At 39.1% G+C, this 26,514-nt stretch overlaps 1 protein-coding gene across 16 annotated transcripts in view; it reads right to left on the bottom strand.

Moving 5' to 3' along the window:
• Positions 1–30: 30 nt before the first annotated feature.
• Positions 31–26,514, bottom strand: part of lrrc7 (leucine rich repeat containing 7) — a 139,454-nt gene continuing 112,970 nt past the window's right edge. For 4 of the 16 annotated variants that reach the window (XM_077198764.1, XM_077198761.1, XM_077198762.1 and 1 more), the window contains 10 exons: positions 26,079–26,162; positions 21,669–21,780; positions 21,109–21,289; positions 14,353–16,069; positions 12,690–12,839; positions 10,634–10,759; positions 9,200–9,433; positions 6,505–6,597; positions 3,821–3,895; positions 31–2,268 (listed from right to left, as the gene is read on the bottom strand). In XM_077198764.1, coding sequence (XP_077054879.1) covers positions 2,161–2,268; positions 3,821–3,895; positions 6,505–6,597; positions 9,200–9,433; positions 10,634–10,759; positions 12,690–12,839; positions 14,353–16,069; positions 21,109–21,289; positions 21,669–21,780; positions 26,079–26,162 — 2,880 coding nt within the window. In that variant the 3' untranslated portion in view covers positions 31–2,160. The remainder of the gene's footprint in view (positions 2,269–3,820; positions 3,896–6,504; positions 6,598–9,199; positions 9,434–10,633; positions 10,760–12,689; positions 12,840–14,352; positions 16,070–21,108; positions 21,290–21,668; positions 21,781–26,078; positions 26,163–26,514) is intronic. The other 12 variants (XM_077198772.1, XM_077198773.1, XM_077198771.1 and 9 more) reach the window with 5 other exon arrangements.

Raw genomic sequence — 26,514 nt, 5'->3', positions numbered from 1 at the left:
GTCTGTAAAGGACCACAGAATGACCAGTAGTAACAATAGTGACATTTTTATTATTTGTACAATAAAGATACATTATTCAAAACACCTCTTAGATACTGAAAAAATTCTGTACTCCAAAGCCGAAAATGGCTCCAATATTTGCTGAACAGCATTGGACTTTCTTCTCCTTTTTATACAAGTTTGTTATTTTAATTTTTTGTAACTAAAATGTATTTTAAATATGTACATATATCATCTGCAAAATGCATTCTAGACACAGAATATATGTCATCAATTACATATTTGCTGTAATACAGAAAAAAATCGGAAGGAGTAAACTTGCATGTGCAAATAAATGATATGATAAATTGTCACTAATTCTTTTGAACTAAATTGAATAATTGATTCTAGATATAATTACTTTTTGCACAAAAATGAAACGGCATTCAAGTTCAGTAAGTCTTAATACTGCAGAAAGCTTTAAGTACATTCACAATCTATTGGAATAAATTATTTAAATGTCTCCATTCATAGTTATTTACATCAATACTGCAATTAGACTGAATAGTACCATATATTACCTTTTATATTCAATAGGTCTTTAAACACATACAAAAATGACCATTTGTATATTCATATACATATATGTTTATGACACAAATTCACAATTACTTTAGAAAGAATTGTACATATTTGTTTCTAGTCTTTCCTTCCCTCACAATCTAACTCTCTGTCCATACATAGGTTCTGTGTTCTTTATAAAATTTAACAATTTGAGCATAGCTAATATCAATATATTAGAAACCATTATCTGAAAACGTTTAGTAAAAATAATCATTATCAAATGTTCTTTCACAATAGTATTTGAACAATTAATTGCATCATCCATCATAATCTTTAATGCTCTTTCTCTGAATCTAAATGCAGTGGGTGTTGTGTTTGGGGTCTTTCAGAGTGCGTTTCGAAAAGTCTCGAAACTCTCCCTCTAAATGCTAAATTTTTAGCAACATTTGAGACATGCCTTGGATTTCTTTTCTTTCTTTTTTGGGAGGAATATTATGGCACTGTTTGTCACAATGATGATTTAAAAGGGGGGGAAAAATGCCAAAAGAGATGCAAAACAATGGGTATGTAAAAACAGTTTGTCCAAAACACATAGACCCCTAATAAGCATCCTAATAAAACAAGTTTAAGAGTGAAAGCATGCTCTAATCAGTAAAGCCTTACATGTGTACACCGTTTCTAGTCCGTTTTTATTATGACAGGAATTCCCTTTGTTGTCCCATTTAAAAAAAAAAAGATTAAAAAACTTAAAGCAGCTTAACAACATCAAAGCAACTGGAATTAAGCTTTTTTGCGTTCTTTTTCCATTTAAGCTGTAGTATGTGATATGAAAGTACATTTTTATATAGACAACTGTTGCCAATAAACTGCCACATGTGCATGACTTTTCCTGGCGGCAAATTCAAAAAACATGAATAATGAATAAGACCCACCCTGATCTGAGCTAGGAAAAATCCATGTATGCCAATAGAGGGTGCTGCAGGAAAACCTCAAAAACGGAGGAAATATTGCTTAGGGAATCTTTTCTGTCATTTGATTTGTGCAAATACAGAAATGTTAAAAGGGGACTTTTTTTGTTTTCCCTAAATTGTCATTTCGTGAGAAGTATATCTCTTCTAGATTGTTACAAAAACTCACCAGTGTGTTAGAAAATCATCAATGTGTCTTTCATTCACATTCTACGCTCTAATCACATTTGAGATGTAAATGTATATATTTACACAAGGCATTTACAAAGTTGAGGCAGTGTTATGGTGGGTAAATGTCCTTAAAAGCAGATGTGCTTTCATGCTCCAAGATTAAACTGAAAAGCTGCTAGGAAAAATAGGTACAAAATAATACGCCATATAAATAAGCAGGAAAAAAATGCACCCACTTACAGCCACAGGCTGAGATAAAGAAGAATATCAACAACATCAACGAAAAGATTTCAACAAATGTATGTTGGTGTAGAATGTGTAAGCCATATGTAACGTTATTAGATATGTCCTCTAGTGTACATTTGGCACTGGAATTTGCCATTGGTCCAGCAATTGGCAAAATTGTTCCTAGATAAAAAGACGATGTACAAGTTCCTGTGTTCCATCTGGTTGAGAAGTCTTTAAGCTATAAAAATATTTATATTGTGCTCTCCCTTAAGATTACCAAGTCCACAGTTTTCGGGAAATTCTTCAGAAGAGACACAGCAGTTTCATGCTCCATGTGTAAGAAACTATGTCCGTTGGCCTGCAATGCAAGAATGAAGCACATGGTAAACAAAATGAACCGGGAGAGGAAGGGAGGAGAGGAAAGGAGGGAGGGGGGGCAGGAACAGGCACGGCAGCACAGGAGGGCTGGGAACAGGCCTAGCTCAAAGAGGATAAAGAGATATACATTGTGAGGGAGAGAAAAGAGAGATGCATAAAGGAGATCATGCTGTAAAAGGAGAGAAGGTGGAAAGAAGCTGGTCTTTAAACTCTGCATCTGTGGAAAGAGAAGGAGCTGCTTTCTGCAGACGACTGACAGCAACACATAAAACCAGAGACAGCCCAATAACTTCCCATAAAGTTATTTAGGCACACAGAGCCTGGATCGCCCCTTTGCCCCGTTACAGGTAAAGGCAGCAATGCCAGACGTTTTACCTTTATGCTAAACATACAGACAGATACTGCCTGAATAGCAATTTAGACATGTGCATCCTGTTACTGTCCAAAAATGAATATAACATTTATATATAATTATATACACTACTATTCTAAACTTTACAACTGAAGTTAATTTTTTTTTTTACATTAATACCTTTATTTTTAAAATTATCAACACAAATGTTTTAACTGATAATAAGAAAGGTTTCTTATGCGCCAAATGGCTGCTTAAAATTCAGGTTTTAAATTACATTCAAAAGTATATTAAAATAGAAAGCAGTTATTTTAAATTGTAATATTAAAAAATACTGGTGTTTTTTTTCTTTTGATCAAACCATCCAAACTTTTGAACAGTGTGCATACATGCATATGTAGCAATATCATTTTTATTTAAGGTGCCCCTATTATGATTTTTCGAATATTACCTTTCGTGCAATATGTAATTTAGCTATTTGTGAATGTAAAAGGTCTGTACATTTTTAAAGTTCAAAGTGCACAAAAATCACTACGGTCGACCAATCACAACAGACTGGGCCATCTGACCAATTAGAGCAGAGTAGGCTAGTGGAAAGGAGGGGTTTAGAGAGACGATCTTCAAATGAACCGGTTTCAGACTCTTTGAGAAATGCGGGGATGAGCAATGTATATTATGAGAAAATTAAAGTGATGCATGTAAGTCTTTTGTAGGAGACCTCCAAAACAAAATGAAGAACCATTAAACTAGCATAATAGTGGCACTTTAATTAGTTCTTTTATGGGGAGGTACAGGGATACCTTTCACTACATTTTCAAAAGACAAGATTCAATCTGCATCAAAGATAGACGTAAATGTCAAGTTGAGGTAGTTGGTTGTATTGATTAGTAATATTTTGTAATATCTGATACATAAAATTCATAATTCAATTTAAAATATATCATTATTTCATGCCATTAAATTGACTTGTACTGTAAGACATGTGGCAGCTTGAAATGTTATAACAGTCTGTCATGTCAAAGTTGGACAAACATAACAACAGAAGTCCATGCTCACTTTTTTGAGACACACACACATACACACTGGACATTTAATGCCACATGCAAAGCCCTCCACTTGCAGTGTGGCGGAGGATGCATTGTCGCAGCTCGTGGGACAATGTGATGGAGAACAGTGTTACCTTCAGAATTTTGTCCCCTGGTCGTAGCACGTTGGAGGCAGGTCCATCAGGCTGTACCCTAGTAACAAAGATACCCTATAAGTCAAAAGTGATATGAGGTTAGGAACCACATGGTGACTATGGTTTAGAATCTTTGCCGTTTAATCTGGATTTAGATTTTCTTTGGTTTCTCTCTCTCTTTTTCCTCAACTCAAAAGTAATTATAAAATAATTACATGTATCTATGAAATTACCTTTTACAATTAATAAGTAAATGCAAATGTTAAACTAAAAAGTAAATGTAAAAGATACGATTAATAAAAAATGTCTTAGGTTTTTTTTACGAGTAAAGTCAGAGGATCCATTAGTGACGGTGTTTTTGAGCTGAAATCAAGGCAGAGATTATAAAGCATACATATTTAAATTACATGTGGGACCCATCAGTATGCACCATGTGCACACATATGAAGTCTTATTGACATCACGTATTGAGAGTCCATCAAACTACATAATTTCATCAGGGCTCACAGGGATTCGGTTTGTTAGAAGATCCCCAAAGCAACAATATACAACACAAGCAATCTTTATGCTAAGTTGAAAACCTTATGGGGGGAAAAGAACGACACTTTTTCATGCAAATTGACAATTTCAATCTAATCAAAGCTACTAACACATAAAACAGATGTACAATATTATTTTGCACATACTTAACGAATATCAGCAACAGTTGAGTCACAAAACACTTTTGTTTGAACTATCACCAAATGTTGCCAAGACATGAAAAGGTTAAAAGGTAATGCAGTCAGCTGGTGTGCAAGGTTGTGCATTGCAGTAGCGCATGTTGCCATGGAAACTCTACAGAGAGACACACTTTACTGACTGAAGAGAGAAAGCTTTGATTTTGTTCTATATAAAGCACCCTTTTAACGCAATTTATGAGAACGAAATGCAGTAATTAGCATACTATATTGCAGAGTTCAGTCGGTTTGAACCTATCTCTTTTATACAACTTCAAGGAATAATGTGCCAGTTTAAGCCATCAGGCTCTTCCATTGATGCTATGCCTCCATATTTCCTGAAACAAGTTTTTGATGTAGTAGGTCCCTACTTTGTGACTATGATAAACCGTTGTATTGAAACTAGTTTGGTACCAGATGTGTTAAAACAGTAGTTCACCCTTTGCTTTATAGACCGAATCTGGAACCTACTGTTTTAGATAATTATAGGCCCATTTCGAATTTGTCTTTTGTTACAAAGATCCCAGACAAAATAGTTCTTAAACAATTGCAGACTTTCTTAGATGAAAATAATATATTCGAGATCTTTCAATCAGGTTTTAGAAAATATCACTCAACAGAGACTGCACTTTTGAAGGTTTTAAATGATATTTTACTAACTGGCGACTCTGGGGACTATGCTGTGCTTATGCTCCTGGACTCGAGCGCTGCGTTCGACACAGTGAACCATGCTGTCCTTCTTGCTCGCTTGGAGCACTGTGTTGGCATAAAAGGAAGTGCTCTTGAATGGTTTAAATCATACCTTTGTAATCAAAGTTTTAAAGTTAATATGGTTGAATATTGTTCTGAGGCAGCTCATCTATCATGTGGTGTCCCTCAGGGTTCCATCTTAGCACCTATTCTTTTTACATTATATATGCTCCCATTGGGTTCTATTTTTAGAAAGCATGGTCTGTTGTTTCACTGCTATGCAGATGATACTCAAATCTATTTGCCAGAGTTCAAATGGTTTGGAGGCACTTATGACCTGTTTGTCTGATGTTAAGGCCGGGTTGTCTTTAAACTTTCTTAATTAAAAATAATAATTTTTTTTAGTCCTTCAGATTCTCCTAGTATACCAAAAATATACTTGGGTGAGTTATCCCCGTTTGTTAAGCCTTGGGTCAAAAATCTTGGGGTTGTCTTCGATGATGGGCTGAAATTTGACAAACACATAAATACAGTGGTCAAATCATGCTTCTTTCAGCTTCGACTACTAGTAAAAGTAAAACCAATTCTGTCAAGAAATAATTTCGGAAAATTAATTCATGCTTTTATTACTTCGAGATTGGATTACTGCAACTCACTTTATCTTGGGATCAGCCAGTCGGCTTTATCCCGGTTGCAGATAGTACAAAATGCGGCCGCCAGACTTTTAACCAGTACCAAAAAACGGGACCATATCAAGCCCGTATTACGTTCTTTGCACTGGCTGCCTGTGTGTTATTGGGTGAATTTTAAAATACTACTTTTGGTTTTTAAATCATTAAACGGTCTGGCCCCTTCCTACCTATCGGACTTATTAACTGAATATCGTCCAGTTCTATCCCTCCGGTCGTCCAACCAGAGACTGTTATGCGTTCCGAAGTCGAAGCTGAAATGACGGGGTGACCGGGCCTTCTCAGTAGCTGCCCCCAGGCTCTGGAATGCTCTGCCTCTCTGTAATCGCTCTGCATCTTCACTGTCTGTTTTTAAATCTATGCTAAAAACGAATTTGTTTAATTTGGCATATAATCAATGAGGAAGTTGTATTGTATTGTGTTTTTATTGTTTTTAACTATATATTGTTCTTGCCTTGTTCTGTTACCATTGTGCAGCACATTGGACAACCAAGGTTGTGATTAATAGTGCTATAGAAATAAAATTGACATTGACATTGACATATTCATTGTGCTCTGTCCTTTAAAACAGAGAGTGAAATGGTCTTACCATGTCCGAGGGCTTGAAGGGGTTCCCCTGTCCACTGATTCCCCCTGAGATGCTGAAACCAAGGCCAGGGTTCTTCTCGATTCTCACACACAGCTGTCAACAACATAAATCAAAGGCTAAGTCTACATTAATCCACATACATTTGAAAACACATCTTTTTCTCTATGTTTTGGCCTTTCATCCACTGAGACAGCGCTTTTGTCCTTTGAAAACCAAGCTTTTTGAAGATGCTCTTCCAAGTGTTTTCACATTGTAGTGTGGACTGTGAAAACTGAAGTGTTTGAAAACGATGACGAATGTTAAGTTACGTGACGCATATTGTACTCCTAGATATCTGCCTACTATTCATTTTAGAATGAGGATATTAACATAACGTCATTCAGAAGGGCAGGATTTATGATCACATAATATGATTGACAGCTCTAGAGCAAATGAGCTCTCTGATTCAGACACGCACAAAAGAAAACAGTGCTCTGTATGCTAAAATTCAAGTTCACCTGGAAGCAGCCTGCAGATCGGGGCGGGGCTGCACTTACTCTGATTGGCTCATTCGTCTTCAATAGGCATACATGATAGAAATTGGTTTCATAGTTGGTGTAGGTCAGAGTAGTGCATGGATTGATGAGCGAATGCCATCATAAAAGAGAGGCGTCTAATTCCGCACAAATAAGATGGCGCTTAAATAGGTTGAGCTCAGTCTAGAGCACACTAAATCTGAGAATCTGAGACAATCTCAGTTGTTTTTTTAACTAGCTATGTCTAGCTATGGGTCTGCAAGTTTAATCTTCTAGATCAGTCGAATTCACAAATGAATGTTATTTATTGTAAAACAGTTTATTTAAAAGAATCGTTTCAAAAGATTCGGTCACAAAACTGGTTGCGGAGATCTCGATTTAATACTTCATGAAGTGAATCACAATATTTAACCGTGGGTGGCTGTGAGATGTTTGGATACAATTTGAGCTAAAAAATTAGTGGAAATGTGATGTTTTCAAATCTAATTTTGGTTGCACCTGAAAAGGTAACATAATTAAAACATTGCTTATTCAAGGACATAAAATGCGTGAGCACAGTTACAGTTCATCTACTTAATGCTTTTAAGCTGAATTTACGAAACTGCTGAAATAACCACAACATTAACAGCACTGAAATAAAAACGCGCTGTAAGTCAGATGCACGTGAAAGTTGCATTTATTACTATAGCAACAGACTCCAGATGCAGTATTTCTGAATCTTGGCATGAACAGATAAAAAGTTCTCGATTTCGTCACTTTAAAATAATGAGGAACAGATTGTTTTTCTGAAATAAAGTGTTGCAAAAATCTGATATTATGCTTTGCAATGTAGTGAAGAAAATTAAAGCTTCATACACGCACATAAATAATAGATAACACTGCAGACACATTAGCCTATTGCAGTGTCATTTAGTTATCATACAACTGCATGACCAATAACACCTTCTGTAACTATAAGTATGTCTTGTCATGTTACTAATACTGCTAACGATACTAATACATCCTTTTTCATTTCCTTTCTATGGTGATATGAAATAATCAAAATGATAAATAAATCATTTAGCCTTATTCATAATTCATTCATCTACCTGAAGACCTGGCCCTCATACTGTGGATAATCAACCAATTAATTGTTCTGAAATATTGTGGGGTCGTTCGTCCGTTAGCCTAAAAACCAGCTTAATTTACCAAAACAATAATATCAGGGACATTACGAGTTACATGCTGATGTGTTTTTTCCCTTCTGTGCATTATAAGGCTTTGTGAAACTGCACAGCTTTTCCAGTTTTTTAAATGACATACTCCTTCCTACACTAACTACGAACAAATTTTCTATCAAGTATGCCTATGGAAGACAATGGAGCCAATCAGAGTAGGTAAGGGGCAGGGCGACACGTGCTGCAGGCTCCAGCCAGGTCCTTCTAAAAAAATCCACACACTGGTCAAAAAAAATCTCGCTTTGTAGCGCTGCGTTTGATTTCGCCCGGTGTGAATAGCTCCATAGGGATCTATTGTTTCGATTCATGAGCGTGATCACAACGTACGTTTGCTTTACCTAATCGTGCTCGTGTGAAAGGCCCTTTAGTCATAAGAAGAAGATGATTTGAATGAAGAAAACACTGTATTAATATTCCATGATCGCGAGATGAATTGCAATTGGGCGTTTCTCTCTTTGCATTTCGTTTAGGGGTGTAACAATATATCGTGTCACAATATATCGCAATACAAAAAGGCAACAATATCTATCGTGGATAGTGAAAATGTGTATAGTTAATATGTTGAATATAATGTCTAATAATGCAATGGGGGAATATTTGTGGGTCCTGATAGTGCCAAATGTCTCATGTTACCAGTAAAAAGTGGCCTGCATTATTTTTAAATACATTTAGTCAATGACAGAGTGCAAGCATATTCGTCTAAAATAATTCTCTATTATAAGCTTCAGAATCATGAATATTTTTATTCTGGTGTAACCATTTGTCCTTTGCATTGGGTTACCAGCACTAAGTCAAAGCCTATTCATTTACACCCTCATTGTAAAACCAAACTTTGCATTTTAATCATTAGTAAATTTTATGTTAACCTTTCACCATATGTCTTGGAGTATCGCAATAATATCGTATCGTGATATGTATATCCCCTCATTTCTTTTGAATTATATTCTGTGCGATCAACGATACCTGTTCTGGAAAGCCATCCATACTCTTCTGGCCTTTAGTCTGGATGAAGCAGCGGGCACTCTGAGGCCGGGGGCTGGTGGTGGTGATGGGCATGGGCAGAGGTGGCTGGTACTGCTGGATGGACACCTTGTTGATGGCCCCCTCATACTGCTGGTCACGGGCCGTCCGGTGGGATGGGGTGGCTGAGGTTATCATCATAGCTTGTTGTTGATGATGGGGATTGTGAACACCAGGCTGTGGGCAAACATCAACCAAATGTTTAATGAATGCATGCAGCTGGCAAGTGCTTTTATATCATTACAGGAACAAAGACGTAGTAGCTACCTTATGACATTTTGATTTCATTATTTGAATTAATATAATTTTCATAGTTAGACTTTTCTTCACAACACTAAATGTGTCAGAAGTAGCAAAATTTTCCACAATATTGAGCGACAACGTAAAGATATTCACCAATAGACTGAGGTTGCTAAGGAGACCGAGCAGGAATACGCGTCGTGAAATGAATCACGACAGCAGGTAGTAATTAACCCTGGCATTTGAAAAAATGAGCATGGCAATCACGATACAACAGAGATGTCTATCTCACAGTGAACAGGTTAAGCCAGAGGAAACTTAAAGAGTAGAATATGACAGGATTTAATACTCAGAGACATGTGGGTGTCTCTCTAAAAACGTATCGTGGAAATAATAAAACTATAATGAGATCCAGACAAATGCAATGAATCATTTCAGCTCAACATGGCTTGTAAAACAAACAGGACCATTTTAGAGGTGAGAAAGTTTTACCGTGATTGCTGATGATTTATCTTATTATCCGAGAACAGGTAGTGATCATTTTGCAGCACTTTTTGCATTCAGGATTCTTTAAATGAATAGAAACGTTTAAAAAAAACAGCATTTATCTTAAATATAAAACTTTTGTAAAATTATAAATGTCTTCACGGTCACTTTTGATCAATGAATGCATGAACTTAATGTTGAATGGTATTGTGTATTTTACTAGAACAATTTAACGTTAAATATGCCAAACTTTCACTTCAGTGGTAATTTTTGAGGGAATCACTGAATCAGTTATGAAATGACGAATTGAAGTAAACCGTACTGATTTACAGAAATGAATCAAACTTACTAACTTGTTTAACTGAAGTTTAAAACAGAGATGCTAATAATATCTGTTCTACTGAGACGAGGGGGATTGAGCCCTAGTACTTACAGTTAATATAAAAAACTTTTTGCAATAATTGCCTTATTGTCTGCCTTTCAGAATCTTTAACCAATCAGTACGACAAACTATGGAGCCCCTAAAAGGACATGGTAAAGAAAAGAAAAAAAATGAGATGGTAGGAAAAAATATTTGGCAATGCTTTTGCATTCTCTTGCAAATGTTTTATGTTCCCCTGATAACTTTAATCAAAAAACTTTAATCAATACCTTTTTGATGATATTCATGTTCTCTGGTGGCACGTCTCTTCGTCCCAGTGAATACGGCGCCCACTGACTACTTGGAGAAACCACCTCTTGTCCATTATCTAAAATATTGCTCTGTTGTGAAGGTGTCTGAAAGGGTATAGTGCTGTCAGCAAGCGGAATTCAAAACAGTGCTCTAAATTTACACTGCCAAAATTAAAATGTGCCCGTTTTAAAGAACCGAGATGTGAGAAGGACACTCTCACAAAACTGGATTTATCAGCTCGCTATTTGACTGTTCCATTCACATGCTTTCTTCAATTAAAAGAAAAAAAAAATGTTTTGGTCTGTTGTTTATTTTGTCCAATTCGTTAAAGAAGCTATGCTTGTACATAACAGTGAAAAACAAAACCTGTGCTAAAAGCATTTTGACTGACAAAATTCACTATATTGCAAGTCGGTTCTAGGCCTGTTGCACAAAGCTGGTTTCAGTTGCTACCCTGAAAAGTTTGAGTTAAGTTTGAGCAATGTTTTTTTTTTACAGACTCAAGAATGTTAATTGTTTTTTGGTTTATTGGTGTTCATTGCTATGGTAATTGACAAATTATTATATATATGAATCTTGTATAATTTATAGTATCCTTTATCAATACTAAATTTTTTGATTAAATTAATATAAATATATACTATAAAAAAAACTTAAGAAATAATAAAGCTTGACAATTTACTAAGCTTACTGTATGTGTTTTTTCTAAGGTCTTTCCCCCGGTTTCACAGACAAGGCTTAAATCTAGTCACTAAAATGCACATTTGCGCTGTTTTAACTGAAAGCAACTTCCAATGGCATATCTTAAAATATATCAGTACCATTGTTTTGTCTCAATATATACACCAGTAAAGTTTTTTTTTCTAAGGCACATACAAGCTACTTAAATGTCCTAATTAAACTAAGAACTAATCATGGCATGAAACTCTGTCTGTGAAACCAGGCCTTTGTGTATGAAATTAAATTCAGTTCAGTTGATTTACTTGGATTGATATAGCTATATGTTTTCTTTCAGTTGCCTTCTCAGTTTGTTTTTTTTCAGCAGCAGCAACAGTTTCTTTCTGCCTTGTAATGCATAACAATCTCTTAATCTTTATAGTTATTAAACAATCCCGTGCCCACTGAACTTGATCTGAAATGGATTGGATTTGTTTGGTTTTGACAACTTTAATCCTACTCTAAGTTTGTTCAACTAAACTTAGTGCCTCTGAGTGCCATGTTGTGGCAGATGCAGCGGGATCTGGTGTGCTTTACCAGGACTTTACAGCATTACTAAAATAATGCAATCCAGAGACTTAGGCTTTTTTCATATGCTGAAAGCACGCTCAACTACACTGTATATCTTTATATACATTTATAATAAAACGAATTAGCATCGTTTACAAATACTCCTGAAACAGAGCTATTTCGTTACCTGGGTAACTTGATTTGAGCAGTTCGCTAACCTCTAATTACTTACTGTATGGCAATCACCCGCTGGTGAATAAGTAAATGGAGGTTGGTGAACTGTGCACACACATATTCTACACTCAGTGATGGTGATAATGGTTAGTGAATTCACCTGATAGTTTAACTTTGATTTATTGAATTTGATTGTATTTTATAAAGATCAAGAAGGCCTTTCATAAATGTATCTCTGCTGTCAGTCACAGTTTGCTTTGTTCTGTGAGTTAAGGACAGAGGAAGACTCTAGTGCATAGACCAAACACAAAGACTGAGCACATGCAACAGAAAACACCTATATATGTTTAACATCACAGTGAGAGACAGTGTCTAGCCTGGAACTCAGAACAGGTGAAGTGTTAGATTAGTGTTAAACTGTGAAATGTGTTAGATGGTCTGCCTTATAGAAAGGCTATTATACCATACAACAAAATGTGCCAAAATGATAATATTACCACTGTTTGAGAAGTTAAAGCAGAAGCCGCTCAAAAGAGATAGATCTAAAAAGAAGGTCTTCAATAGGAGATGTTACTTTCATATAAGTTGCACTTCTTCATGCTGAAACTGGGGCTGAATTTGCTTCATACTCACATTTGGTAGAGGTAGCCACTGAGTTGTTTGGTTTTCATGCTTTGTGTTATTGTAAAAGTTTATTGTCATGCTTCTGCTGGCATGCGGTGCAGCATAGCCTCCAGAGTACAGCATGCCGAAGTTTACTGTGTTGTGCTTAAGGACAGCGCTCTGATTGGAGGGAAACAACCACATGACATGAGTGAATGGGTATGCCACACAGAAAGGTCAAAAGGCTGTGGCTGGGGTACACCGGACTGCACATTGCTGTAACAGAGCGAGTAAGCTTGACAAACAGAACAACAACAGTACGTCATTAACACCGACGTGACACATTAGTGATACACAGTGGTTTACGTTTACAGAATATTAATAGCAGCAGTGTGGGACTAAATTACACGAACAATGAAGTATGTTGTAGTAATGTATTCCACTTACACAGAAAACAAAAGCTCACCACCAAAAGCTGCATGTACGTAACTGGGTGAATCTCAGGACAGAAATGCCAGGGGCATATTTCACCACAATTTAAAAAAAAGAAAGATATTCTGCATAAAGAATTTGAAGCCATTTAAGGACCATTAATTAATCTTTTTTTGCATTGTTACAATTATTTTAAGGTCAATTTTTTGTTTTTTAAATTCCCATTATTGGAAAAGTGAGAAAAAAATCTGAGAAGTGAGAATCATTTTTGAATAAAAAAAACAAATTAAAAATCATGTTTTTGAAAAAGGGAATGGTTTGCTTGAATTGAGGGAACATAATGTCAAAATGCACAAAAATCATAATGAAAAAATACTAAGAAAAAGCTTAATTTTATTTCTGCAGAATGTAATTTCATTACTTTTTATTTTGCAGTGAAATATGTCCCAGAAATTTAATGCTTTATGATTCACCCAACTGTTCGAGTGTCTATACACTAAAAAGTGGCCTTCATTTAAGATTTGTCTTTAAAATGTAAAACAAACATTATGTAAAACAAAGATGTAGGTATTTAATAATATAGTAAAATATACTGCACTGAGAAAATTTGTTATTAAGATCTTAATTATTAACAACCAAAGTAGAAAATTCATTATTAAGATCTCAATTATTAAAAACAAAGTATAAAATGACTTACAAGACTAAGACAGAATAAAGGTCCTTGAACACCAAGTCTGAAATTCTCACCTGAAATTTTCACTCTTTAAAAAATAAATACGACCCCGTTGTGTCAATCACGTTTACTCATTACCTCCGAAGTGTCCGTCCGTCATAAAAAAAATTCAGATCGGGTCCAATTTTTCTTTTTTTTGCATCCATATCAAGCATTTTGTGGTGTTTTGACAATTCAGAGCCACCATCGGGCGGATGACGTGACGAAAAAAAAAACATATTTTAATTAAATCCGGGCGGGTGGCGGGCGGTTTCTAGTCTCACGGCTGTCATCAGCAGCGCCTTGTATCAGCGGATGGCGGGCGGGAAAATTGGTCAAAAACGTTGGTGCGGATGGATGGCGGACGGATGATGAGTTTTGTGATGCGGTTGCGGATGACATAATAGCCCATCCGCGCATCTCTACTCGGTGTGCAAGGACCTTTAAGGAACGGATTAATTTATTTCTTGAAAATACTGAGCGTTTAGATAAATTCAAAGCTAACAAACACTTTTGTAGGAGAACAAAAAACAAAGCTTCCTTACTCACCCGGTCTAGCCTCTTCGCTTCTATGTGTCTAAGCAGCTGCTGTCTCCAATCTACTGGCATTTTGGAGTTTGGGTCCTCTTGTTTTTGAGGGACAGATCTCAGCTTCATGTCACCCTCAGGGCTCTTCTCAGTGCATGAACTAAGATTGTAATCTGAAGGCATTTTCTCTAGCAGTGCAGCCATGGTGGGTCGGGCAGACACTGGCCTTGCCTGAGATGCCCCGTATGTCTCTGTGCTGTAGCTCCGTGCAGACAGGGGGCGACGTTGTGTCAGACTCTTAGTGGGGTAACCCATAATTGGTTTTTTGGGTTCTTGATAAGACGAGTAATCTTCATCATACCTACCATTCCTCTTGTGGAACTGGGTGTCAGAGATGGTAGACAAGCTGTTCTGTTGTTCCAGCATGCTCTTTATCTGCTGAGGCCTGTTGTAGTGCTCTGCCAGCTGCAGCTCATGGTTCTCAGCTACTCTGCGGAATAGCGCCATCTCTGTCGAACTTACCAGAGAGTCAGCTCGCCTCAGGAAGCCCGGCCTGGAGCGCTGGGGCTGGACAGAGAGCTGTGGATTGATGGCATCGTCGGTTACTGCAGTCTGAGCAAATGAAAACATCTGTTCCATCGGTGGATAGCCTCGGTAGCCTCTCGGGCTCACAAGTTCCTTTGGTAACGTCTTCCCAGGTTGGTTTATGTATTCAGGGGTGTTGGGGAATGGTGGAGGAACTCTCCTGTCCGCTTTCACAAGATCCATGGCTCTTTGCGGGTTGAAGCTTTGGTCAAAATGGTAAACTTTCTTTGGGATGGCAGGCTTCTGCTGCTGAGAGCTTTTATTTAAACCGTAGCCATCCATATCATCGTCCAGCATTGGAGCTGATTGGCTCCTGGACATGCTCTGTTCTAGTTGTACAGGGAGGTCTGCTCTATCAACACTTCCCTGATTTTCTATGCTAGAACTGTAGTGGTCCAAGGGGATGCTGTAAACCTTGTACGACCCAGTATCCATTTCATCTATGCTCTGAGATTTCTTAAATTTCGCTTTTACCTCCTTCATCATTGGCGAAAGTCTCTCAGAACTCTTGCTAACAATCATAGTGTTTCCTTTGTGTGGATCTTTTCCACCCTGGACATGTGAATAAATGTTGGGATGACCTCGTCCCGGCCCTGAGTCCGTAGAGTCCAGAAACCCCCAGTTTCTAGTTGAGGGAAAAGTGCTGGGTAGTTCTCCCATCTCCTGTTCAAAGTCCTTACGGTCAGGATTGGGGCTGTTGGCTGGAGTAATTTCCAACTTGGAAGGGAAAGCTGTCCTGTCCTCGAAGGGACTGGGAGTCCTCGTCCAGTTCTGCCAGGGGTTAGAGGAAGGAGGCACTTCAGTTTCAGGGTTGGTGCGGACTGTGTGGAAAGTGTGTTGCGTCTGATCGAGCTCTAAGGGAACTCCCACAATGCGCTCTTGTCTCATGAGAGGCCGTCGCCCATGTGCCATCGAGGCACTCCGAGGCTTTGAGCCTAGCATGGGGTTTCCAGCACTGCTGCTTTGAGTGTCAAGAGGTGTCTCTTCTGAGACAAAACCTGTGTTATCATAGTGGGGGGCATCATTCCAGCTGTCGAAGGTGTCGCTGAGTGGTCGCCTCTCACCTCGCTGCTGCAGGGTGCTGGAAGGAGGTGTTTCCCTCTGGCTCAGAAGGGGCTTGGTTTCAATAGGCTTTGGGAAAGACTGGGCCAGCCTGTTGACATATTCAGACAAATATATATTTGAGATTTTATCAGTGTACAATACGGAAAAAATATGTACACAAAAACATGGAGATAAACTGGATATGACAAGCATATCCAATATCATAAAATTCAAACTCAGTAATGTAATCTGGTGCATATAGAACTATGCAGAAAAAAACAAAAGGAAACCCATGTAGACTCTCACGACAGTGTGTCAAGGTCAATAAGACTCTCAAAACATCAAAACATTTACCTTTTTGTGACAAAGAAAGGGTAGTTCAGGTAGTAAACATTATATTTATAAATATATATCCCTGAAAAAACGTAATTATATTCATGTATTAATACTCTATGATAATTGAATAATAATAATAAATACAAAAATATATATAAAATAAAAAAAAGACTTGTGTACTCAAAGTGCAAGGAAAAACATAAAAACAACAAATAGGAGCACATTACCAAGAACTTTACATTTTTAAAAGGTTTTTACTTACTGTAGACATACAGTGGCATAATATCCCTTAAGCAAGTTCAGGTTAAGTACTTTGCTCAAGTGCACAATGGTTAAAACATTGGGTTGCAATCTTAGTTAGTTGTCTATTTCCTTGCTCATTCCTACTTAGGACTGAATCTGCAACATTTGTGTACAGCCCAAATTCCTTAAGTAACCAACCACTACCCCTCATTGCTCTATGTACTATGCTTTATTTTAGCTGACGCTCACACAATATTTTAACTTGATGTCCTCATTCAAGTAATGTTGGGGATGAAATATTGAAAATTAAATCTAACTCTCTTAATATATACCATATGTAGTGTTCAAATTAGAAAGTGCTGGGAAATATCACTGTGGCTGACTGAACTGCCTTCCTTATCAAATAGATTTTAAATTTTTACAAAATTTTGCCCACGTAATACTTCTGCAAGGTTATCAAAACAGAAAATCTCAAAGAGTTTGTATAAACAACAGGCAGTGAAACTAGTGATAATTAAGTTTTTCAGCAGTACTAATATAATAAAACCTTTTCTGTTATCAACAGAGATGGATTTTCAGCTACACTTAATTGAAGATGACAGCAAGAGTCATACTGCTGTGTGTGACTGAGTGAGAGCAAAATCATGATGTGAGTAATAGAGGCATTTTAAAAGAAACAAATGCCAAGATAGAGCCCTCTTAGAATTGTTTTCAATTGTCTTGTTAATTAAAATGGAAGGAAAAAGGCAAATAACAACATCATCAGTGGTGTACGGGACATCCCCACAAAGGCACAGATTTGCGATCTATATCACTGAACAACATATGAAAGAGTAGTAGAAAAATGAAATGCAATTCTGTGTTTTATAAATATTGCCAGTTAGTAAAAACAATGCGACTAAATCACTCACAAATGCAACCACATTTCATGCTAGGCGGCTAAAAATGTATTTAATTAGCTAATGGCTAGTAAATTGTATGATTTCAGTTGCCTGTGATTGTTAAAGGAAAACGTTACGTTAAAGGCAAAAAATAAGTTTAGCACAGATATAATTTCATTGCCTGCTGAGCTTTACGCACATTGCTTGGCTGAGAGCACCCTCTGTCGCTTTCTCTCACACACGCACACTCAACGTGAGACAAAGAGAGGCGTACACATGAACAACTGACGCAGAATTGACAAAAAGGACTGCCCGATGGCCAAGAGTTGACAGAACTGTCACAGACCCGATCGGGGATAAACTTTTATGCATCATCATAAAAATGTATCATTTTTGCACGTGTTTTTAAGCCTTGCCAATTTAAAAGGGTCATATGACGGTTCTAAAAATAACATTATTTTGTGTATTTGGTTTAGACAGGGCGGAAACACCAGGGATCTGTGACACTACACATTAATTTTAAGTGTTCCTTTGAAACAGTAATTCTTATGGTGGCTTAGAATGTATTACATTGGATGTATTAGGTTTATGTATGATGAATGGTACTCGTATATATTCCTGTGTAATATGCTTAGTTTCCACTGTATATTTTGGTGAGAATGGGGGGTATCTCTTTAAGGCCTCGGCCGCCCTTAATTCCAATCAAGGTGCGCTAAAGCTTACTTAGGGGTGTGGTGAGAATCAAAAAGAGAACAGCAGGTGTGTTTTGAATGCGTGGCGCCCGTATTTGTTTGCGGCAGCTATTGAGATGTAAAGCTTGGTCCTTATGGTTTGATAATATTTTTCACATGATACGTAAAGGGAAGCTTTAATGCGGGCGAGAAGGACAGAAACTTATTGAACCACTTGGACTGTTTACTCGCTTGCGTGTCTCCGGCAAGAGGACGTGCCCAGAACTAAACTTTCTGACTGTGTGGGTTAACATTGCCCGACGATCTACGGATCTGGTGAGATCAGTTCTATTTTTGTATTTTTTTGGAGTGGTATACCACTGGATCAACACTCTACTTTCTCTTTTTTTTGGATGTGGATTACGTTTTTTCATCACGTTCCGAACAGTGGATTATTTTCACGGACTAACTTTTTTTCTGGTTGGAAAGTCTGGAGCGCGCTCTTGAGTTAGCCTGGAAGTTTTCTTTTGGGTTAATTTTGTGGACTGGGACAATGAAAGGGGGAAATTGTGAGGGTGCACGGGATAATTGAGTCCTTGGTAATATACCGCGCTATGCGTGTCAGTAAATTGAACTGGTTGATGCGTCTTTTGTTGAATGTTATTCAGTACCGTCTGCATATTAGTTTATTGATGTGTGCCTTATTAACTCCCATGCACCTGTTCTTGGGAATGTTTATCTGTTTAACAAAGGATTGAGTATGTGTTACTATTGAAGTTTCTGATATTCGCGATTATTGCTCTTATTCTAAAGATCCCATTGTGCGTTTATAGTGACACTTCTGTTTAAAAGGAGCAGTAAAGGGCGGAGTTTTACAGATGATCTTCTCTGAATTAAGTTTAATGTGTTTACGTGGTTTTAGGTAAAAATAAAAAAGTCATTATTTTACACATACCGTACATTATTGTTGCTCCTCTATGTCCCGCCTTTCTGAAATGCGCTGATTTTTACAAAGCTCATATCGTTCTGAAATGCGTGGTGTGCTCTGATTGGCCAGCGATCCAGTGCATTGTGATTGGCCCGAATACCTTAAGCGTGTGACGGAAAATATTTGCGTCACACAATTTTCAAATGGAATTTGAAAGACAACCGTTTATCCCGCCCCTCAGATTGAGGCATGCCAATGGTGTGTTCCCATACGTAACATCTTGATGTGGGTCTGGCTTGCCAGGCTAGATAATGTCGGTACTACCTTATCAATTTGAGCCAGAATCTTATCTGGAAAATGAAGATGGCCAAGCTGATCGATCAACTTTGACAGCGCAACTGGAGCAGAACGTAGCAGATTGGTAAGGTTTTATTTAATTGGGAACATAATTACTGATTATAAAGACTTACACTGTCTTTTTACGCGTCGCGCCACGCTACGGAGGGGAGAGCACTATGTAAACATAAAACCATGTGCATTTGTGATTGTAGAAAAGACATACAAGCACGACTCTATTACATGCTCAAAACGCGCTTTTGAATAGTAAGTAGCAAATTCTTAAAATATGAAAACATACTTACAGGCTGCGTCTGTGAGTCAGAAGCGCCAGACTGTAAATTACTTGCAAAAATGGAATTGCCCCACTTTTTAAAATCAGCCTTGTACTCTCGCAGGTTCTGGAAACAGTCCTCCGAAAAATGCGCAACACAGTCAAATATTTTGGTTGTACTGTTCTGGAACAGTGTTATAAAGCTCAAAGTCAGCCACAAATTGTTTACTGTTTTCTAATTTTGTCCTCTTTTGGAAGACCAAACAAAGTAGTTTGGCTTTCGCAACGAAAAACACTGTCTCCGCGACATGGCGGTGCCGGCGACAACAATAATACAGCGAAAATAAAAGCTACGCCTTCTTTCTTTGCTTATACATTTGGGCGGTGTTATGAATCTCTGCCCCACAGACTGACGTAGATTTGTGGGCTTTGTAACTCTGCAGATCTTATACATGCACAAACAGCTACATAACACACTAAAGAAAAAAGAAAACAAGAAATCGCATCATACTGTATGACCCCTTTAAACATTCAAGTGCAAGAAGACGTGAAAATAACTTGCACATCTGAAGCGCGCACCTAGAAAGCCACATCTGACAGGACGCGAATACTTTGAGCTCTATGTAATTGAGCTCTCTTTCACGTCGTTGTGTGCTTGAACGGACAATTTCACACAAAATTATGTCAAAATCCCTGTCTTGTTGAGTATCCTAGTAAACATCGTCGGTTATGTCTTAAGTGAGCGTTTATAACAGTAAAGAAAAAAATGCAAGTGTAACAGTATCAGTATATTGAATCCATGTATTATGTCTTAAAAGTGCCAGCACCTTAATATTCCTGCTTCTGTCTGTTGCAAAATCATTGCAAAATCACTCAATGCTCTTGACTGAAAAACTTTTGTAACCTTAATAAGCATTAATCTATATTTAATCATACAGTGGACTATGCAGTATATGTAAAAGTACATTACATTTAATATCTGTACCTAATCTGTATCTAACTACTGTTAGATCTACCTGAAAAACCTGAAATGTACTGCTTTTTTAATTTGTATCTTTGTTCTATTGTGTTTATTTGTGCTATTGCTTGTAGTTTGATTATTTGGTCTTATTTTACTGTTCACTTGCCTTTAATAGTGTAATTATTAGTGTAAATAATATTTATGTAATTTTTACAAAATTTGCATTGTTCTTGCATTCCATGTAAAAAGTCGGACGAGTAAAATAAAAAATGTACAAGCCAATGGCGACTCGAGCTTTAGTGTGTCTGTAGAGGGTTGATGCAATTGATTGGTTATAATTGGCTTAAATAATTATGGATTATTGGCAGAGATGTTTATTACAACGACACAACGTCAGTTTTGGGACACCCAAAAGTCAGTGAGCTGGATATCTAAATTGTTTGATCAACTGTCATGTCATATGAAAGCATAGATTGTCTATTAGTTCATATAAATGAATAGTGGCAATTCTTGCCAACCTGTTTGTCCAGTGAGTCTGCGGTGGCGCCTCTTTCCCAGATGTTTGCAGATTACTGACATTTCCAGGTGGGTTGGAGGAGCCAGATGATCCCTGGGAGGGTGAGTAGTCTGAATAAGTGGCAGATGATCCGCTGTTGTTCAAACAATGCATTTTGTCTGGCTCAGACTCATCTGTGGACTCTTAAAAAAAATATAAAATAGGCATAAAGGTATACAAGGTAAAATAGTTTAATATATGCATCAACAACGACTATTTTTGTCTAGATAAACCTCAATTATTGTGCTTCTCACAACAACTATAATTCCACAGGGTTCCCCGGTGCAATTACACAATCCATCGTTATAACAGAACATCATTCTCAGAAGGATTTTAGCTTTATTAATAAACATCAAAAGAGAATGAGGGGATTTCTTGAAAAAAGGAACCAACATAAGATGAGATCAAGTTATGATATTTTGGTCCACAATAAGATCGATAACATACATTTGGAAAAAAAAATAGGGTGAATTTTCATTTCATGCCAGCTTGAACCTCTACAGGTTGTTTCATCTCACTAACCTTTTTTTTCCTTGCCCAGTAAGACAACCTTTGGTTTGTACATAGGTGGCTCTACCAAAGTTGGCCTCATGTCAGAAATTCGGATATCATTGGGGGAACCTCCCATTGAGTCCTGGAAACAGGTGTCAAATTCACAGTGAATTAAACACTAGACAAAAGGAATACAAAACAGGCACTAGGGGAGTGGGGAGGTTTTCCTGCAATCAAATTACATTCTATCATTTAAAAACTAAAATCAAGCAAGACAAATTGTTTATAGGTCCACCAAAACATACTAGGTGATATTTGTAATTCAATTTTAGATCACAATGTCAATATAAATCAAAATAAATTTATTTTCAAATGCCAACCTATCCAATTATATTGAAAACAGTTGCTATATTAAAAGCAATTATTTTGGCTGTATAAAAATGTTTTTCTAATTGCATATTACATAAAACTCTATTAGACAGGACCTGCTTTTAGAAAAACTAAGATGTTAAAACTCACATTTACAGCATTACGTTAAGAGATTCCAGTTTAAAAACATTACAAAAGGATCAGAAAGCTAAATCGTGAAATACATTAATGTAGCTAGTACTTAGATTCTCTAAAGCTTTTACAGAATATTGAAATGAATCATTCATTAGAACATGCTTAAACAATTCCCTTATTACATTACAGTGACAGTTTCCTGATTATAAAACACAAACATTGTCCCCAAATGACCTCGAAGTTAAACAAAACTGAAGCTGAGAACTATATCAGAAGTAACAGAGTGTGATCTCACACCTCAACATCAAGTTGAGATTCATCATTAGTAGACTAATATGTAGACTGTTAGGATTCACAGGCCTTGTCCTGGCTTGTCTGGTCAAATCCCCCAGGAGCAAATCAGATGCTTCCAGGTCTCTCACAGCTGTCTCACACTCACACCTCTCAGACCTGACTGTACATCAGCAGGCTGGCTCACACAACCGGCAGCAGAGCAAGAGAGAAGTCACATATCAGAACATTCTCTCAGAACACCGTCTCTGTTTTATTTCTTTTACTCCTTTATAGCCACCTCTCCCCTTACCTGACATAATCTTTTCTATTTTGTCTTTTTTGTTCTTTATTGCTCTGGCACAACAGGTCAAAAGAAATGTGACTGTGTAAATTGATGCGGCAGACCAATGCTTTCATATTTATATTAAATTAACTGAGAACCAAATTCAGCATGTGGGTAATTTGATTAGAATTATACCATAGATTCAAGGCAGATTTGGAATAAAAGAGCTCTTATACACTACCATACACCAAAACTTTGTGTTCAGTAAGTAATATTAGTACATTTATACTGGTATTTAGCAAGGATACGTTAAATTGGTCAAAACTGACAGTAAAAGAAATGTTTAATATTACAAAATATTTCTATTTCAAATAAATGCTGTTGTTGGGAACGGAGATGTTCCGTCGTGACGACGAATGGGGTTTCGCTTAGAAAGCTAATCGACTTTGAGTATTACAAAACGAGCCAATAGCAAAGAAATGCCATGGGTCTGCGGAGTTTGCATGGCGCAACTCCGCCCCACCTCGTGGGTATAAAAGGAGGACACCGGCAACATGCAGATATGTTTCTTCACTGAGGAGCCAAGACTGAACTCAGGCGACCCCCGCGGTACAGCAGAAGTGGCAGGAAGACGAAACGTCTCCGTTCCCTACTCAGGGAATGAGGGTTACATACGCTACCGAGACGTTCCCTTTCGTTGTCACTACGAGTTCCGTCGTGACGATGAATGGGGTTCCAGTCTAATCACGCCACCTTCACAGCTGTCTTCCAGTGCCCTGCGTAAGTCTGAGCTCACTGTCGTGAGACTGGCACAGACGAAGGATTCCTACTTAACACAGGAATAAGAACACACATATGACCCGGAGGGGGATGCATATGGAGAACACTGGGGTGTCCAGCCCGCATGCTGGATTATTTCAACCCCAGGGGTGGCAAGGTGGCTTGCCAAGGGAAAATACACAGTGGAAATACATATGTGGGGGTTTCCCAGAGGGGGGACCATGCACACGGAGGAACCTAGCCAATGCGCAGGCAATAGACACTTGCGTCGACGTCAGCAGTGCTGGAGGAACTCAGGGCTTGTCGGGGAAGCTCACCTGAGGAAATATCGCACATATCCAGTCTGTTGAGTGGAATGGCGAGCAAGCGAGACACCTGAGTGGTTCTTAGTACTGGCTGGTTGAAGCGAGTACACGAGAGGACACAGGCTCCATTCGGAGATTGTAGAATCTGGCGAATGTCTAGGCAGTCGCCCAGCCTGCAGCTCTGCAGATGTCTGTTAGCCCAAGAGGAAGCCATACTCCAGTGGAGTGGGCTGTCACACCAAGGGGGCATGGTCGACCTTACTGATGGTAAGCCAAACGATGGCGTCCACATCCCATGAGACAACCTATGCTTCCCTTCAGCTTCCCACCATAACAGACAAAGAGCTGGTCCTGAAACACTGCGTTCTGTCTACGTAGGCAGGGCGCGTACTGAACAGAGCAGTGCCAAGGCTGGGTCTGCCTCCTCCAAGGGCAGCGCTTGCAGGTTCACCACCTGGGTGGGAACCTTGGGCATATATCCAGGCAAGGGTCTCAGAAACACGTGAGAGTAAGCCGGCCCGAATTCTAGGCACGCTTTGTCAACGGAAAATGCGTGCAGATCCCCTACCCTCTTGATGGAGGCCAATACAACCAGGAGCGCTGTCTTAATTGACAGAAACTTAAGCTCGACTGACACCGGGGGAAGGAGTGGCCCTGCTACCGCCTCCTGGAAAGAACTGAGTCCCATCTCTGAGCAGCCCGTCTCAGGAGCGCCGCTTAGCCCGGCGTTTAGCGGGGGGCGGGGCTGGAGAGGGCTGTGGCGCCTTCCTGCGGATTCCTCCACGAGCCAGCCCAGGTGAACGGTGGGCAGAATGAGGGATCTGAGCCACGGCGGGGCTTTTTTTTTTTTTGCAGTGGGCCGTCGGGGCAGAATATAATGTATAGCCTCAGTCTGCTCCTAGATGGTTGAGAACTGTTGGGCAAAGCCCCCGACCGCACCACCGAAGAAGCCGACCAGTGATATGGGGGTGTCGAGCAGACGAGTCCGCTCAGCATCCTGCACATCGGCCAGGTTCAGCCACAGGTGATTGGAGGACATCACCTGACCCAGGGAGCGTGCGGCAACTTTCGTCACTTCGAAGACCAAGGTCAGTGGCGTTGCGCAGCTCATTAAAGGGCCCTGGGTCAGTCCTGCCCTCGTGCATGTCCTTGAGCATTTGGGCCTGGTAGACCAGCAGAATGGCCATGGCATGCAGAGAGGCGGCTGCCTGTCCTGCGGCTCTATAGGATTTCGCCACAAGCGTAGACGAAAAACTACAGGCTTCGGACGGGTGCTTAGGGTCGCGCCAAGAAGAAGCACTCTGAGGACACAGTAGCATCGCAACAGAGCGTTCAACCGGGGGAATCCCGGGCAGCGGCCCCGTCGAGGGGAGGAAAGGCGGACGAGATCAACGAGGGATCACGGGAAGACATGGGGGTCTTCCAGGATTTCGAGATCTCCTCATGCACATCCGGGAAGAAAGGTAATGGGGTTGGACGCCGACGGGTGTCAGCGGCTGCATCCAAAAACCAATCATCCAGCAGTGAGCGCTCAGGACAGCGTGGAGGGTTCCACTCTAATCCGATGCTCGTGGCGGCCCGGGAAAGCATGGCCGTCATCTGAGGATCCGACTTGACAAATGCTGTATGTGCACCAGAAGGTGGAAGCACTGCCAAATCTTCACTTCCTGAAGATTCTAGCCTGCCCTGTGATGCTGCGATGGACATCAGATCCGATTCTGGAACGTCAAAGGAAACCCGCGGGAGGTCCTAAGATGGGCCCACAGGCATCCCGTGATCGCTCACGGGTTGCGTCAGTGAAGAGGGGGGGCGTGGGCCGAGGACGAATCGTCTGCGTTTTGTTCCACACCATCACCCTCAGGTCACCCTGGCCACCAGCCGAAGTACCACCTCAGGTGGAGAGTGTAGATCGGGGTGTAGATCATTGAGTCTCGACCGTAATGACACGATATTTTGGGCAGATACTTTATGCATTACTTTTGTAACAGCTCATTTTATTATTTTTTTAATTATGCATTTATTTTAAAAAATTTTGGAATTGGCAAAAAGAAATTGGCCAATCTCCCCTCTAGCCTCCCTACAAATCGAACACTGACATTATGCTGGAAACTAATGGACTGGGAGTGTTTTTTTTTTTTTCATTATAGAAAACAAACACATGCATGTATTTAACAAATCTTTCACCCACAATGGGGGTGTCTGAAAAAACAAATTGAATTCGCTTTGAAGGCAGTTGAAATGAGCCACCCCATATGCTTAGCTGATTTTCTGCTGTCTGGTCTCTCAGCCACTTACTATGAGGCAGAAACAGGAAGAGGAAGTAACGGCCAGGCTCGTATTCTCTGGCTGTGGCTTGGGGACGACGCGATGTAAAGAAATCTAAGCAAAACAAACATACATACATACATACATATATACAAACAAACAAACAAAAATGGATTCTCAAGAAAAGAATGTGTAAGAAACATGAGGTTTATGGCACTGGTACTCCCAAGGTCCCGATAACCCTGATAATACTAATAATAATGTTTGTAGCTCCACAGTTAGGCCGGGGGGGGGGGGGGGGGGGGGGGTCTCTGAGACCCTGGGGGAAAGCAGTGTGAGGCCAAGCTGCGATGGACACAATACACCATGCACTTGTATGCTATTCTAAACAAAGAGCTACTGCAAGCATAGAGAAGCCTGGCATCAATGAATGGATTATGAATGTAGCTGTGTTTGCATAATTCCT

Source organism: Siphateles boraxobius, unplaced genomic scaffold, assembly GCF_051911475.1.
Source record: "Siphateles boraxobius isolate OS27281-9 unplaced genomic scaffold, OSU_SipBor_1 41, whole genome shotgun sequence".
In the NCBI taxonomy this organism is placed as follows: Eukaryota; Metazoa; Chordata; class Actinopteri; order Cypriniformes; family Leuciscidae; genus Siphateles; species Siphateles boraxobius.
The sequence above is the reverse complement of the archived record's forward strand: the minus strand, read 5'-3'. Positions and strand labels throughout refer to the sequence as shown.